Source organism: Pteropus medius, unplaced genomic scaffold (assembly GCF_902729225.1).
Source record: "Pteropus medius unplaced genomic scaffold, Ma_sr-lr_union100, whole genome shotgun sequence".
Lineage (NCBI taxonomy): Eukaryota > Metazoa > Chordata > Mammalia > Chiroptera > Pteropodidae > Pteropus > Pteropus medius.
Window position 1 is genome coordinate 4,526,213 of NW_024344240.1, and position 14,670 is coordinate 4,540,882.

Consider the following 14,670-nt stretch of genomic DNA (forward strand, 5'->3'; position numbering starts at 1 on the left):
ACATTTATAGAGGACAATGGAAGCTGTTCTTTTAAGGTACAGCATAGGACAATGTTGAAGTAAATTACTAAAGTTCTCAGTTGCCATGACCAATAGTGAAGAATCACAATGCTCAGTTCAATTAAAGGACAGTAAATTCAAAACAAAAGAAATTATTTCTCTTTACGGAATGAAATAACTTATAGAATTCATGCCATGGAAGACTATTAAGACGAATATTGAGTCTGAATTTAAAAATGGGATGGACCATTTTATGATGTTAACATATAATTTGCAGCTCTGTAAGCCCAGATTGTAATTTAAAGATAATAAAATCTCATGCTTCAGGGTGTAAGTTAATCACCTGCAAGGACCAGGAAGGATTTTCCTTTCAGAATTAACAATGCACAGTTGAGTCAGAGAAATAAATTTTGTTTAGTTTCCAGTGTATCGAGTATTGGTCAGTGCTGAAAACAAGAGTCAAATTAGATGGACGATTAATCTGACTTGGTTCAGCAACTCCTTTATTATTGCTTCCACTGAATTTTATGCCTTGTGTTATACTTTGCTATTTTAAATAACAATTGCTTTGTCAATCTTTCATTTTCATAGCACTTATCATCCCAGAACGGGGGCATTTATTATACTCTGCAGCATTATCTTCATTATACAAAGTAAATGGGATCAAAACTATCTTGGATAATCAACAACTTGGTTAATAAGAAGTATCTTAAGGTTTACAGAACTGTAGCCCTTGTGGAAGATTCTACTGAGAAGACCCAAAGGTCTCTTGCCGTACATGCACCCACATTTTGTTATAGAATACATCTTTCAGAATCAGGGGTCCAAAAGCAAACAGGAAATAGAGCTTATTCAGAAATCAATAGCAAGAACACATTTCTCACATGAAAATATCTGATTCAAGGGTTGACTTCCAGTTGTGCATACAGTGCTAAATCGCATTTGTCAGATGACCTACACAAACCACATACCACTAAATAAACGGGGTTAACGTATTTGAAAATGGAAACAAATTTATTTAGTCTGTATGAGAAAATAGTTCTAATTTATAGATGGTAGTACAGAAATCTTCATATATAATATAATTGATTTGCAAAATTGTAGTCTTGCTTTCATAGTTTAATTGGAAGAAAATGACAGAGTAAATTAAATTTATGATTTCTTCATATTCCCATTTAATCAGATTTTGAATTCATGGCACTTGCTATGGAAAATGAACTTATTCTTCTTACCTTCCAAAATAATAGAATAGCTCCATAATTAATAGGTGGTGTGTTGTCTTAGTCTGATTAAGAATTAATAAGAAATGCAGCTAGGAGCAGGTTTTTTACCTGTCTAAATGAGTGGACCCTTACCTAAAGATACAAATTTTCAAAATATTGGTAGCACAGAGTAAGCTTCACTGCTCCCCACATCTACTCAAAATCCAGTGGGGAATAAAGGGCAGAGTACCTAACCAAAGGACAGAGCTAACAAGGGTTATAAGTTCTCATCACTTCTTGGAGAGTGTGGTCCATGCTGAGAGCAGAGAAGAGAGTGGAGAAGATCAATCTGATAGTCTATAGGTTTCAAAGATTTCAGCTCTCTCTTCACCCCCTGGTAGAGGAATAGCATGTCTTGTCAGGAGTCTCAGCAAGGGCAACGGTGACTGCATGGAGAGCAATCATTCAGTTCCTCAACAAACGTGTGTGTGTTCTCTATGTAATTAGCACATGTCAGATGCATGAAACACAGAGATTCGAGTCACCATCATAAAGAAGATTTTTTTTACTCAATGATGTAGGACATCATCGAGAATACAGGGAAAGAACACCTACTGGAATGCTTGCCATGGATAATCACATGGCTAGACATGTTATTTATCTTGCCACATTCAACATTTTGGAAAGTAAAGAGAAAACATGTAACTTCCCAAAATTCTTCCTCCCTCTATGTTAAAAATTATGTTTCAAGTGTTATCTAAATCATTATTTTTAGAAATCTATTTCATTTGTTTGCCTATAGTACTTTTAGTGATTAAAAATTATTGCTATTTCAAAATACGTTTAAGCATTACTGACCATTACATGCTTTAGTCTGGAGAAGATAAATGACAAGTAAATGGCCGAACGGACAAAATATTTTTTGTTTAATTATCATGAGAAAAGAGAGTCATCACAAGGTTGGTATCAAAGTATCTCAAATTAGATTGCAATTTCCATGTACCTCTAAGTCTATATTTCTATCTCTACATCTATCATCTGTCTATATGATGGACCACATGCTATTATTTAAAAAGTGGAACGCAGGAGAATTTGGTTCATTATTTACTTTCAATTCATCATTGAGGAAAACCATTAATTTGTCCACACCTTAGCTTCTTAGGCTATAATTGGGAAGCTGCCAACTTCCTAATTCTTTCAGAAAATTGTGTCACTGTCCTTAGCCTAGAATATAGAATTCACTATGCAGATAGTATTCCAGAAAACATGATACAATGGTTTCTTTTACTATTACACCCAGATGTATGTAATTTAAATATGTATTTTGAGGCAATAAAAATTAGCTTATGTGAGGCAAGAAATATGACTATTTAAATCGAAATGTATTTTGTCATTTCGAATATATGTGTGTAATTTATTCATTACGCTGCACTAGTGTCTTTCATTGAAGACATTTGTCATCAACTGACCCATCAAGAAAAGATTTTTGTGGTTCTCACTTGCAGAGTCGTGACATACATTAGCATACTGAAGGCTCTGAGAAATCCCTGTTTAAAGGCACCAGCTGAACCTTACGTACTGTTTCCATACATATTTTGTCATAGAACCTTGGTTTTTGAAAAGACATTTATTTTTCCACAAAGCAATTTGGAAACTGTGTGTGTCAGGGAGTAAAGCCGGTGCTGTGCCTGGACCTGCTTGCCAGGACTGGCTACCGACCCAGGAAGCCAGCCCTGCTGCTGGCTATGCAACTGTACTCGCCAGGATTAGTCATTTCCATTCAAAGTGTAATATAAGTTTAATTTAAACAAATGTATTTAATTATATTCCTGGGGTGTTCATATGTGTATGTATGAATGACATGTCATATGTATCTCTGTGCATTTTGTTTACATACACACACACAGGTGCATATACAAGTTTGGACCATATATCTACTACTCTATATATACTATACCACTGGATAATGAGGCAATTATTGGCTACTGAAATTAAAAAATAAAAACATTTTACAGTTACATATATTTCATAGTTTTGATATTATGAGACATGTGAGTGATTTTTCTTCTATTGAATTAAAAACATTTATAAAACAAAAACTAAAGATGCACTAACATGTATTAAATTTTATAGCTATCTGGGCATTGTGTAATCATTTCTTTCCTATATGACTTCGCGTAGTATGTGACTAAATATGAACTTAGCCCTTCTGCAATAGTCTAAGAAAAGGAATACAAACATGATGAAAACACTTTCCCAGATGACTTAAACACAGACACACAATAAACACATAATCTTCTTGGCATATATGGAGTGATTTTTGAGGCATATCACTGTGGTACATGTTATTCTGATGTAGAACTAGTCACTGTTTACACAGCCCGAATTAACCTATTTGACCTTTTCCTTGAATTATTCACTACTCTGCACATCAACAATATGAATTTTTAAAGCCAAAAAATTGACTTAATTTTTTTTAATCGAAAGCACCTTTTAGGTAGTATGTTTAATAAAACTTCTTTGGGAACAATTGCGAAAAATTTTTGCAAACAATTTTTGACATTTGTAATGCTAATATAGAAAACGAAATCTGAAAGTCCTATTTTGGAAGGCTGCATCAACACTGACACACACAAAAATTATAACCACAGGATTCTTTAGAGGAGCTTGAAATCTTTGGGCACACTTTACTATATACTGCACACGGAGTATTCAGTCTCGTGGTAACCGAGCTTTCCATGGTTTGGCATATTTTTACAGATGTCAATCGGTTGTGTCCTTTCTCTAAAGAGAGTGTATGGGATAGAAGTCCATTTAACCAGCTACCCTCCTCACATCAGTATGCGCATGCGGCATCATTCTTATTGCGGTTTTCATTTAATTTCCCCGCATTATTGGGGAAAAAATGATTGCGTTGCTAGTAATGTTGCAGGCTGACTTGTGACATGATGTTCCTACATTGAGTTTCATGTCCTTACATGTGATGAACCAGTTTGCCTAACGTGCCTGTCAGTTGATGGTGCTGCACAGAAGAGGAGGAATTCAGAAAGACTTTGCAGCGCTGAGAGAAACAAAAGACTCATTCTGACTTGTAAACTAAATAAGCATGACATCGAGGTCACAGAATAAGGGCATACATGCATCCTCAAAACCTGGTTTTGACAAAGTGACTTTTTTCTCCAGAAGGACATTTTAGCATTTCTTTCTTCAGATGGTTTCAGGTTTCACCATTTGTTTTATCAGCCTCTTCCTCTCAGCAAAAGTAGCAGGTAGATTCATGCCTAAGAAGAAATGCCTCAGGATTAATTCTTGATTCTTTTCAGCTTCCACTGATGCCCCGTTTTTTTTTTTAAGTCAATTAAAAGATTATTAGGAAATGGCCATATGAAGGTATGAAAAAAATTAGGGCAAAATTATATTCACTTATGATAGAGTCTAAAATTTCTAAGAGAGATTATTTTTATCCAGTTCATTATGGGGGACAATTTATCACCAACTTTTTAAAAAATCAAGATGAGTTCTAGGGTTACTTTGAAAATATATTAATGGGGTTTTATATGACTTCGGAAAGGTATTTTAAAACTCTTTGCTTCCATATCCATTTCCATCGACCAGCTTTGATTTCTTTGTGCAAATATCTAGGCCAAGGCTCTTTGAGAATACAAAAAAGAGAAAAAAAAACTAAACATATAATCAATAGAAGAACTCCAACACTGAATTACTTTCAAAGTGAGCTACACATGTATTTCCTATTAGGGCAATGATGGCATCCGTCTCACCCTGATCTTTTCCTCTTTGTTTAGATAATGAGAAAAGTCACCAAGTTAGCATTTAAGCAAAGGAAAAAATGTCATCGTAGATTGTTTCAGATTTTATAAAAGAGATAGAATAAGCTCAATCTTGCATAAGTCACCGTACAATTAATGATGTCAGAGTTCTTAGATAATAGAGTAAAATATAAGACATGGTGTTGATTCACATGGAAGTTCACGAGCAAACTCACAGAGCATCTTGCTAACGGAAGTCAACACAGTGTGTGTCAGTCTCATAACTCTGCTCTTGTCTGTTTCCTCAACAGAGCTACAGTGAACCCGTTGATGTTAAGACATCTCAACCTCCTCAGCTGATCAATTCGAAGCCGTCAGTGTTCCATGGGCCCAGCCAGGCCCACTCAGCTCTGTACCTAAGTTCCCACTATCACCAACAACCAGGAATGAATCCTCACCTGACTGCCATGCACCCCAGTCTCCCCAGGAGCATAGCTCCCAAGCCGAATAACCAAATGCCAGTGACTGTCTCTATAGCAAACATGGCCGTGTCTCCCCCTCCTCCCCTCCAGATCAGTCCTCCTCTTCACCAGCATCTCAACATGCAGCAGCACCAGCCACTCACCATGCAGCAGCCCCTTGGGAACCAGCTCCCCATGCAGGTCCAGTCTGCCTTACATTCACCCACCATGCAGCAGGTACGTGCTCACGCTGTTTTCTTCTTCAGATGTGCTGGGTGATCTGTCCATCCAGCAAAGGAGGAGGATATGTGTTTTCTGTTCTGCTATTTAAATGGAGAGAGAATGGAAGATAGTCAATAAATGTCTGCTTTCTGAAAAATATAATTTACAGGCGGAGCGTTTGAGCAGCATTATACGATCACAGCAGTTGATAGCTGCTGCTTTTCATAATCGCTGGTTTCCTTCCCATGATATCCATTTTGCTTCACCTTTCTAATCACCCTTCTTTTCTGCTTGAGTAAAGTACATTTGTTATTTTGAGATGCCAACTGCTACTAAAGATCTCTTTGGGATTGAGAACGCTACAGTTTTGTTAAAAATATTGTTCGGATCAGAGAAAGTCCTGATTGGTATGCCTGTTGAGTCCAATAAATGCTGCACAATGAAATCGGGCCCACTGTTTCCGGTCAGAAGTATCAATGAATACAACCTTAAAAGTCCAAAGAAATGAAAATTTTCACCAGAGTTTTATTTGTGAATGACTTCTGCATAGATTAGAAGACACAAGAGGTTTGGAGGCCCCCCCACGTACTCCCCAATTATTACAACCATTTCCATGCAATGTCAGCTTCACTGTTCTTTGAAATCAAGTTTTCCTTGGGAGTTTTGGTTTTAAAATTTGAACATGAGGAGCAAATGGCATGAACTAAACAGAATATAAAACAAAAATTCTAAAACCTTGTTTTAAAAAATAGATCGTGGTAAAAACTACAAATAATATAAAATTTGTCTATCACTTTTATAATCCAATTACTCTGTTGTTTCTAGAGCTATAATTAAATAGACAAACATATCCTTTCTATAGAATTGATATCTAGGCCTCTGTGGGATTTGAGTCTATAGTTGGACTACAGTGGGGTGGAGAGGAGGCAGGAAGAGAAGTTGAATACATGTAGTCGCAAATTCATTTTTATTATTATAATTATGCACAGGATTTCCGAGAGTTGACAATAACAAACTTTAAGATTTTCTTATCCTTAATTTCAGAAAGTGTGCAATGCAGGTACTAGCATTATCTTCATTTTCCAGGTGAGGAAACTCAGACTTGGCAGAGCTGAGTAATGTGCCCAGAAGGTCAGAGCTGGGATTCAAACCTGGGTCAATTCAGAAATCAGAGCCTGGATTCCTAAATACCGGGACTGCTGCCTCTCACTCTTCATCATTCTTATAGACTATTACCAATTTCATATTAGAAAACCTGTGTCTATGAGAATTTGGAGAGTCTTCAAATCTGACTTAGTTCTAAGAGTAACATGGTTACGGAGAGCATAACTGAAGTCTCCCTTGGTCCCTAAGCCAAGGATATTGTTAAAGCTCTGACAACCTACCCAGCTACATTCAACGAACTATCTGTTGACCCACTACTGAAGGCGACTCGGGGAAGGCCAACTTCTGCCATCTTGCGCCATCTTGCCTTGTCTACAGGGGTGTTTGTGACTAGCAAGTGATGATCATAGGATCAGATATTCACTCCTTTCATCAGACAGCACTTGCAATAAATGGGACGCTCTTGAGTGTCCTTGCATTTTAGTGAACCAACGGTGTTTGTGTGAAGAATTAGTAGCTTGGGGGACATGACCATCAGTTACATGGGATGACTCCTGCCTAAGGGTGCCACCTGGCCGAGGGCCCATGTTTTGCTCGCAGTGCTGTGGTGCAGGGTTGTTTCTTCTCAGAGGAAAGAATACGGAAGGGACAGTCCCCTCAACACGTTGAGAACTAGAGCTCTGTCCAGAGTGGACACTTTTTTCTAATTGATTCACTCAGAAATGGTTCCTTTTTTTATTTATACAAAGACCTTAAATGAGCTGGTCATGACCCTGAAAAGTTTCAACATTTTAGAATTACATAAGGCAACATGTGAACACTCAAGAAATCTGTCTTTCCATATAGAATCTGGACTGAATAGGAAAAAATAGAACAGATCACGTTAGACAAGTTATTCATCAATCTTTAAGTCAGTTCTATTAGTGTATCTTAAAAAGTGTTCTTACCGAGATTGTAGGGCCTGATTTCAATTTACATTAATAATAGAAGACAAAATGGCATAGACCCAAAATGAAGAGTAAATAACTAAAAGCCTACAGTGACTAGAAATCACTTTTAACAATGCCAATAAAATAATTGTTGAATTGGCCAATGAACAAATGAGTGAATTGTTTTTTAAATGAGTTGCGAAAGTTTTGAAATACGAAAAGAAGTTACAGGGTCATTTGTAGGATCTCAATTCCCTGGAAGTTTTTTTTTAAATGATTTTGTTTTTTCTTTAGAAGTTTTTAAAAATTCCACTGATTCCAAAAAAGATTACCAGAAGCCCTAATATGTGCCAGACACTGTCCAGGCACAGAAATTGAATGATAATGAGAACAGATAATGAGGGAGCTTACATCGGAGTTGGAGGAGAAGCAAATGTTAATAAGATAAACAGATAAGTTATTAAGATCCCATGAGAAAAAATGAAGCAGGAGGATGAACTGCAGGGTGCGTGGAGGAATGGCCTAGCTTTTAGCTGGAAGGGTAAGGAAAGTAGGCACAAACACCTACCTGAAGGATGAGTAGAGGAGGCAACCTTTAAAAGCGGAAGGTGGGAAGGGTCTGTGGGGAAATAAGGAGAGCAGCAGCAAGGAGAAGAGGCTCCCAGCTGGGGGGACCTCGCTGAGGAGGAGGAGTGGGGCTGGTCCAGGACACAGAAAGGAGGCCAGTGCAGAGCCTGGTGAATAAAAGGAGAGTGAAGGGGGATGAGGTCGGATTCAGGGGCCAATTATTGGAGCCTCCATGTTTAGAGGATGGTAACCCCAACGAGCCAATAATCCTAAAATCAGGGTCAAAGAGTCCATCACCCCTTGATGTCACTCAGCTTATTATATCACAAGAGTCACCAAAGTTGGTCTTTAGCCTGTGGTAGCAGAGCCAGGTTGTGAATAAAATTACACCCGATTCATCACCCAAACCACCTTTATCCTGAAGACGTTTGCTTCCTGGGTATGAGGGCCGTGTTCCCCATATTCAAACATCAAATAAAAAGAGAAAGAAAGAGAAAGTTAATGGCTGCTATATTTTTAAAATAATGTCTCATATTCCAGTATTACTTTAGCTATTTTATTATCCTTTTGAAAATGGATGTATCCCACAAAAATGATTGTGTAGTCCACCAGGAATAATAGTTTCATTTTTTTCTAGAATAATATTTTATACACTAAGCCCATGGACCTGCTTTTTTCGGTCCAGTTTTCTTCCTTTTTTCTGTTCACCATATTGCCGAATGAGGTCAAGAGAAAAAAAATCATTAATATCTGTCAACTTCCTTTATAACCTTAAGAAAATAATCTTTGTATGATATCACACAGACAGATTTTCAATTTCCTTGTGTAATAAACAGCTGCTTTAGGATTTGGGTGTAATTTAAAGGTTTAAAAAAATCACATTGAGATTGATGAATAAATCAGTTGTGAAGACAAAAACATTGATGCCTGTTGAAAATACCTCTCCAGACAGGCAGGAAATGAAATTAGTTCCCAGTAAAGTGTGGATACGAGGATCACTGTTTGGTTGTGCTGCAGGCTCTTTCGGACTTGCTATGGTGGCACAACAAAACCGCTAGGGCTACAGAAATCTAATTAAAGAGCAAATGTCCCTTCTGACATCAAATTAATCTTTATCATGTTTCCTATTTTTATTTCAATCTGGCACCAGAAAATGAAATTTAAAATTCCAGGCATGCTACAAAAACAGTTGGTGATTTTTCTCTTGAGCATTAAAATGCAAAATATTCAGTCTTGTTTAATTAGACTGCTAAGCAAACATTTTTCAAAAATTTATATCATCATCGTTGTTTCATATTTACATCAGTAACAAAAATGTACTTAGCTCTAGGTTTGACCTCAGCATCTCTTTATATAGTGTTCAGAAGAATGTTTTCATTTTCTAAATTGAAAGCAAGAAAAGTAATGTTATGTCAGGTTTTGCTTGTATTTTTCTTGGCCGTTGGTGTTTTTAATATTCGTGATCTTAAATTTAGGCATTGCAGTTAGCTGAATCTTAAATCTTTGAACTCTGTAGATAACACATAATTTTGGTTTTATAAACTGAAGTGACTCATTTCAACTTAAACCAATAACTTGAAAATTAATGTCCTCCTGATACTTTCTCACCCAACCTTGAGAAACCATTTTCATTGGTTGGAAAAAAACAATGGTGGTTTCTGTTGTTGATTGTGGGGGTTTGGGTGGAAGTGGGTTGGTTTGTTTTTATTTAGTTTTTGCTTTTTCATATGTTTCCATACTTTTAACTCAAGATATTTTTCAACTATGCTATTTTTGAGACTTATTTACGTTTAGGGTACATTTTGTCAACTGCAAAAATCCAATATGGAGAACTTGACTTTAAAAAGGTAGAAAAGCCTCGGCATTTATTTACACATTTATGCAACCTGTGCCTTTCTAATAGTAATGTCAAATGGTCTGTATTAAACTGTGTTTATTGGAAAATATGATTTATTGAACCACTGCTATGGGCGAAACCCTGAGAATACCCAGTAAGTAAGGCAAAGACTCTCTGACTCTTAAGTCCCTAATGGCAGCCCTGATGACAGGGGCTAAAATAGAAGTCAACTCGAGGCTCCTCACTCTAGGGGTTTTTTCCTGCTGTTTGTCCAGCATCGCTCTCGGCCCTATGGATGGAAGTTAAGAAAGCTGGACCATCAGCTCTAGAAAGACAGTATTATAGGACCATAATGAAATGAATGCATTTCAGAGAAGCCAGTGAAACTCCTTGCATGACAAGAGAGGATGGTCTGGAGAAAGAGAGGACCTCAACCTGGAAAGAACTAGAGAACCAAACACTCAGTTATCTCTCTTACTTTTCCCCTTCTTATTTTGGAAAATGTTTACAGCTTGAGCTGCAAGTGGTGTCTACATAAACAAACTCATTTCCCATAAACCAATTGTTAATTTAGGAAACATTTTATTCCTTTTAGCCTGTGTAAGGTCAAATAACCAGGCTGGCTGAATTCTCTACTTTTCAATGATTTGTTTCCAAAGTTTTGTCTTTCATCCATAGCTTTGGTGGGAGTTAGTGTGGACATTGGCTTGAAGTCGTTATCATTTGAACGGAAAATAAAGTAGTATCTTAAAGCCAGGATCGAGGACTGAGGACATTTGATAATAGGTGTCTTTGAGTAAAAGGGGACATTGAATGTCCTAAGAGACAGCCATGCATAAATAAAAGTCTAAGGAAATATCCTTAGTTAAAAATCAATCCTCTGATCATTCTGCTGAGTTAAAAAAAAAAAAGGAAAAAAAAGGAAAAAAACTCAACAATGCTATGCTTTCAGAAGCTCCCTGCAAGTAAATGGAGAATAGCTCATTTTTAAATATCTTGATTTTTCAGTGGTTAAAAACCATGTATGAAATCTGCTGCAGAAAGAGACAACCACAAGATTAATTAAGTTGCTTTTTTGGTCATTTCCAGCAAAGCTTGCTTATGCTACTCTTGAATTCACTAGATAAGCTAAAAATAAATCGTAGTGTATAATGCTTTTTGTTTACCAGATATAACTATATACTTCAGAGATTTTTCTTGAATTTTTAATAGCTTTGCAAAGATAAAAAGTCAACACTTCACCCTACTAGTGTATTAAAAGAATCTTCCTGAAGTCTGGTTATTATTCACCAGTTAATAGAGTTTTCAATTAAAAAAATATTTGCTCTGTCTTACACTTTTCCTTCTCTGTGTTTTCCAATGGCAAATTGTTTTGAATCTTTTTCCCTATATTAGTCCAACAACTGTTAAAAAGCTTCGGTTGAAATTTTTTAGCTGAGAAAGAAGTACAAATAAAAGAAGAAGCAGATGGTCCCTTTGTGACTGAATGAAGAAAAAGGGTTTTGAGAACAATATGTGAATAGGTGTAGCCTAATAAAACACTCAGCCACCTGCTGCCTGAATCCTTCAAAAAAGATTCTGTTGCATATTCTGAGGAATTAACTATTAATGTATCCTTAGGTTTGATTTAAAAAAAATAAATAACAATAAACTTTGAGGGGTTTAGGTCCTTTTCCCTTTGTTTTGCTTGAGTTAGCATCTCTATATTTTAAATTGTTTTTCAATTTATCTGCTCAAGAGTATAATTGAAGGTTTTCTAACACATGGTTAGATGAAGGAAAGGTAAGAAGAGTGGGGTTGTAGGCACTTCTTTTCTACCTTTGTTGTAAGTTTTCTGGGCTCTTCCGATAAGCTTGCCCTTGCGAAGACACAAGCAAAAAGGCAGTAGAGTGTTTGCAAACAGCGGATAAATATTTAGGTGCTTTTCTTCTTAAAAGGGCACTTTGATCCTTATTTGTGGACCGCTTTCCCTTTCAGGGATTTACTCTTCCTCCCGACTATCAGACTATTATCAACCCTACATCTACAGCTGCACAAGTGGTCACCCAAGCAATGGAGTATGTGCGTTCGGGGTGCAGAAATCCTCCCGCCCAGCCCGTGGACTGGAATAGCGACTACTGCAGTAGTGGGTAAGCGGCCGGTCATCGCCACCTGGTGGTGGACAGCTCTCATAGCATGCTATCGTGCCCTGCTCCCTAGTGGATGGAAAGATCCGTCTTTTCTTCTTGCTTTCTAAAAGATGATCTGGAATGGTTCCATGTTCGTGAAAACAGAAGACACCGCTCCAGAAATCTTTAAGCAGTCTTCTAGCTGTTCCAAGAATAAAAGCCTTTAAATCCTTGTTTGCTTTAGCTGAGGGTTAACTAGTTGTGCACCTTATACCTCAAGCTATGACAAATAGACTTACATGCTCGGTGGTCACCTGTAGCCCACGTCTTGTAACAGGACATCGTCTGTTTTCTCTTCATACAGGGGCATGCAGAGGGACAAAGCACTGTACCTTACCTGAAAATCTGAACACCTCTTCTTTCCACTGAGGAATTCAGGGAAGTCTTTTCACCGTGGATTGCTTTGTACAGTCAAGGCAGTTCTCCATTTTATTAGAAAATACAAGTTGCTAAGCACTTAGGACCATTTGAGCTTGTGGGTCACCCACTCTGGAAGAAATAGTCATGCTTCTTTATTATTTTTTTAATTCTTTATGGACATTGTTTTTCTTCTTCCCTGAAGGAAATTTGGACCATTCAGATTTTATGTTCGTTTTTTGCTGTGAAGTGCTGCGCTATAGTAACTGCCTTAGCAACTGTAGATGTCTCGGATAAAAGTCCTGGATTTTCCATTGGTTTTCATAATGGGTGTTTATATGAAACTACTAAAGACTTTTTAAATGGCTTGATGTAGCAGTCATAGCAAGTTTGTAAATAGCATCTATGTCACACTCTCCTAGAGTATAAAATGTGAATGTTTTTGTAGCTAAATTGTAATTTGAAACTGGCTCATTCCAGTTTATTGATTTCACAATAGGGGTTAAATTGGCAAACATTCATATTTTTACTTCATTTTTAAAACAACTGACTAATAGTTCTATATTTTCAAAATATTTGAAAAAAAAAACATATTCCCAAATGATTTTAATTTAAAAACAAATTGGCTTTGTCTCATTGATCAGACAAAAAGAAACTAGTGTTGAGGGAAGCGCAAACACATTTATTTTGTACTGCAGAAAAATTGCTTTTTTGTATCACTTTTTGTGTAATGGTTAGTAAATGTCATTTAAGTCCTTTTATGTATAAAACTGCCAAATGCTTACCTGGTATTTTATTAGATGCAAAAACAGATTGGAAACAGCTAAATTATAACCTTTACATATGGCTCTGTATTATTGTTTCTTCATACTGTGTCTGTATTTAATCTTTTTTTTATGGAACCTGTTGCGCCTATTTATGAAATAATAAATATAGGTGTTTGTAAGTAAATTTGTTAGTATTTGAAAGAGGTTTCTTTGATGTTTTAACTTTTGCTGGCAAAAAAAAATTCACGCTTGGTGTGAATACTTTATTATTTAGTTTTTACAGTGACATGAATAAAGCCAAACCTACTTTTCATTTAGCACCAAATTATAGTAACCAATCTTTATTTCTACATTTCTTTGGTTGATGCAAATGAAAAACTATGATATTTAAGAACTTTCTTTCTTCGTACAATATAACAGAGAATTGCCCTAAAAGTCACACAAGCTCCAAGACTAAACAGACGGGTTCTCATTCTGAAAAGGATTGCTTCTTGGTTCTCAGCTGGTTTTAGTTAATTCTGTAAACTCTCCTCCAAATAATAACAATAATAATAATAAAGTCAAATCAACCAAAATTCCTCAAGCTGAATGTTTTTCACAAAATCCAGAAAACGTTTAGGAATTAAACCAAGGGTGGGAGGAAGAAAAAAGGGAAGCATACTGTCAAGAATATATCTAAAAATGAAAAGGGAATAACCAGACAGCAAAAAAAAAAAAAAAAAGAAGAAGAAGAAGAAAGAGAAAGCATCCAAATTTGAAAGCTGCTGATAGAAATTGAGATTCTTGTTGTCTTTTGTGCCTCCATAAGCTACTTCTCTTTCCAGAATTCCTGAGTCTTCCAAGAGAATTCTGAGAGTACTAGAGATTTGCTAGGGAACCAAAAGCATTGAGAATCTGGCTGAAGGTTTGCATAGCTCTTACATCAAAAAGAGCTAGCAAATGACTCCCTTACAGGGGCTGGTAGCAAGAAAGCTAGTCTGGTTGGAAATCAAGAGAATGGCTGATGTCTCTTTCATGGAATGTGTGAAATAAACTTAGCAATTTAACTAAATACAAATATATGCATTGTGTAATCCAGTCAGAATTAAAAAGACAAAAGGTATGCTTGCTTTGGAATGATTTTAGGCATTGTACAACCATGAATCACTTGAGCATGTAATAACTAATAAATAATGCAGATCCAATGTGATTATTAAAATGACTGTAGCTGAGAGCTCTAATTTTCCTGTCTTGAAACTGTATAAGAACTCATGTGATTAAGTTCACAGTTTATTGTTTGTCTGTTTAGT

General features: G+C 36.5%; 1 protein-coding gene across 4 annotated transcripts in view; it reads left to right on the forward strand.

The window, feature by feature from the left end:
• Positions 1-14,106, forward strand: part of TOX (thymocyte selection associated high mobility group box) — a 279,011-nt gene extending 264,905 nt beyond the window's left edge. For all 4 annotated transcript variants that reach the window (XM_039868877.1, XM_039868879.1, XM_039868878.1 and 1 more), the window contains exons 7-9: positions 5,281-5,667; positions 12,067-12,218; positions 12,562-14,106. In XM_039868877.1, the coding sequence (XP_039724811.1) occupies positions 5,281-5,667; positions 12,067-12,218; positions 12,562-12,598 (576 nt within the window). In that variant the 3' untranslated portion in view covers positions 12,599-14,106. The remainder of the gene's footprint in view (positions 1-5,280; positions 5,668-12,066; positions 12,219-12,561) is intronic.
• The last annotated feature ends 564 nt before the right edge of the window (positions 14,107-14,670 follow it).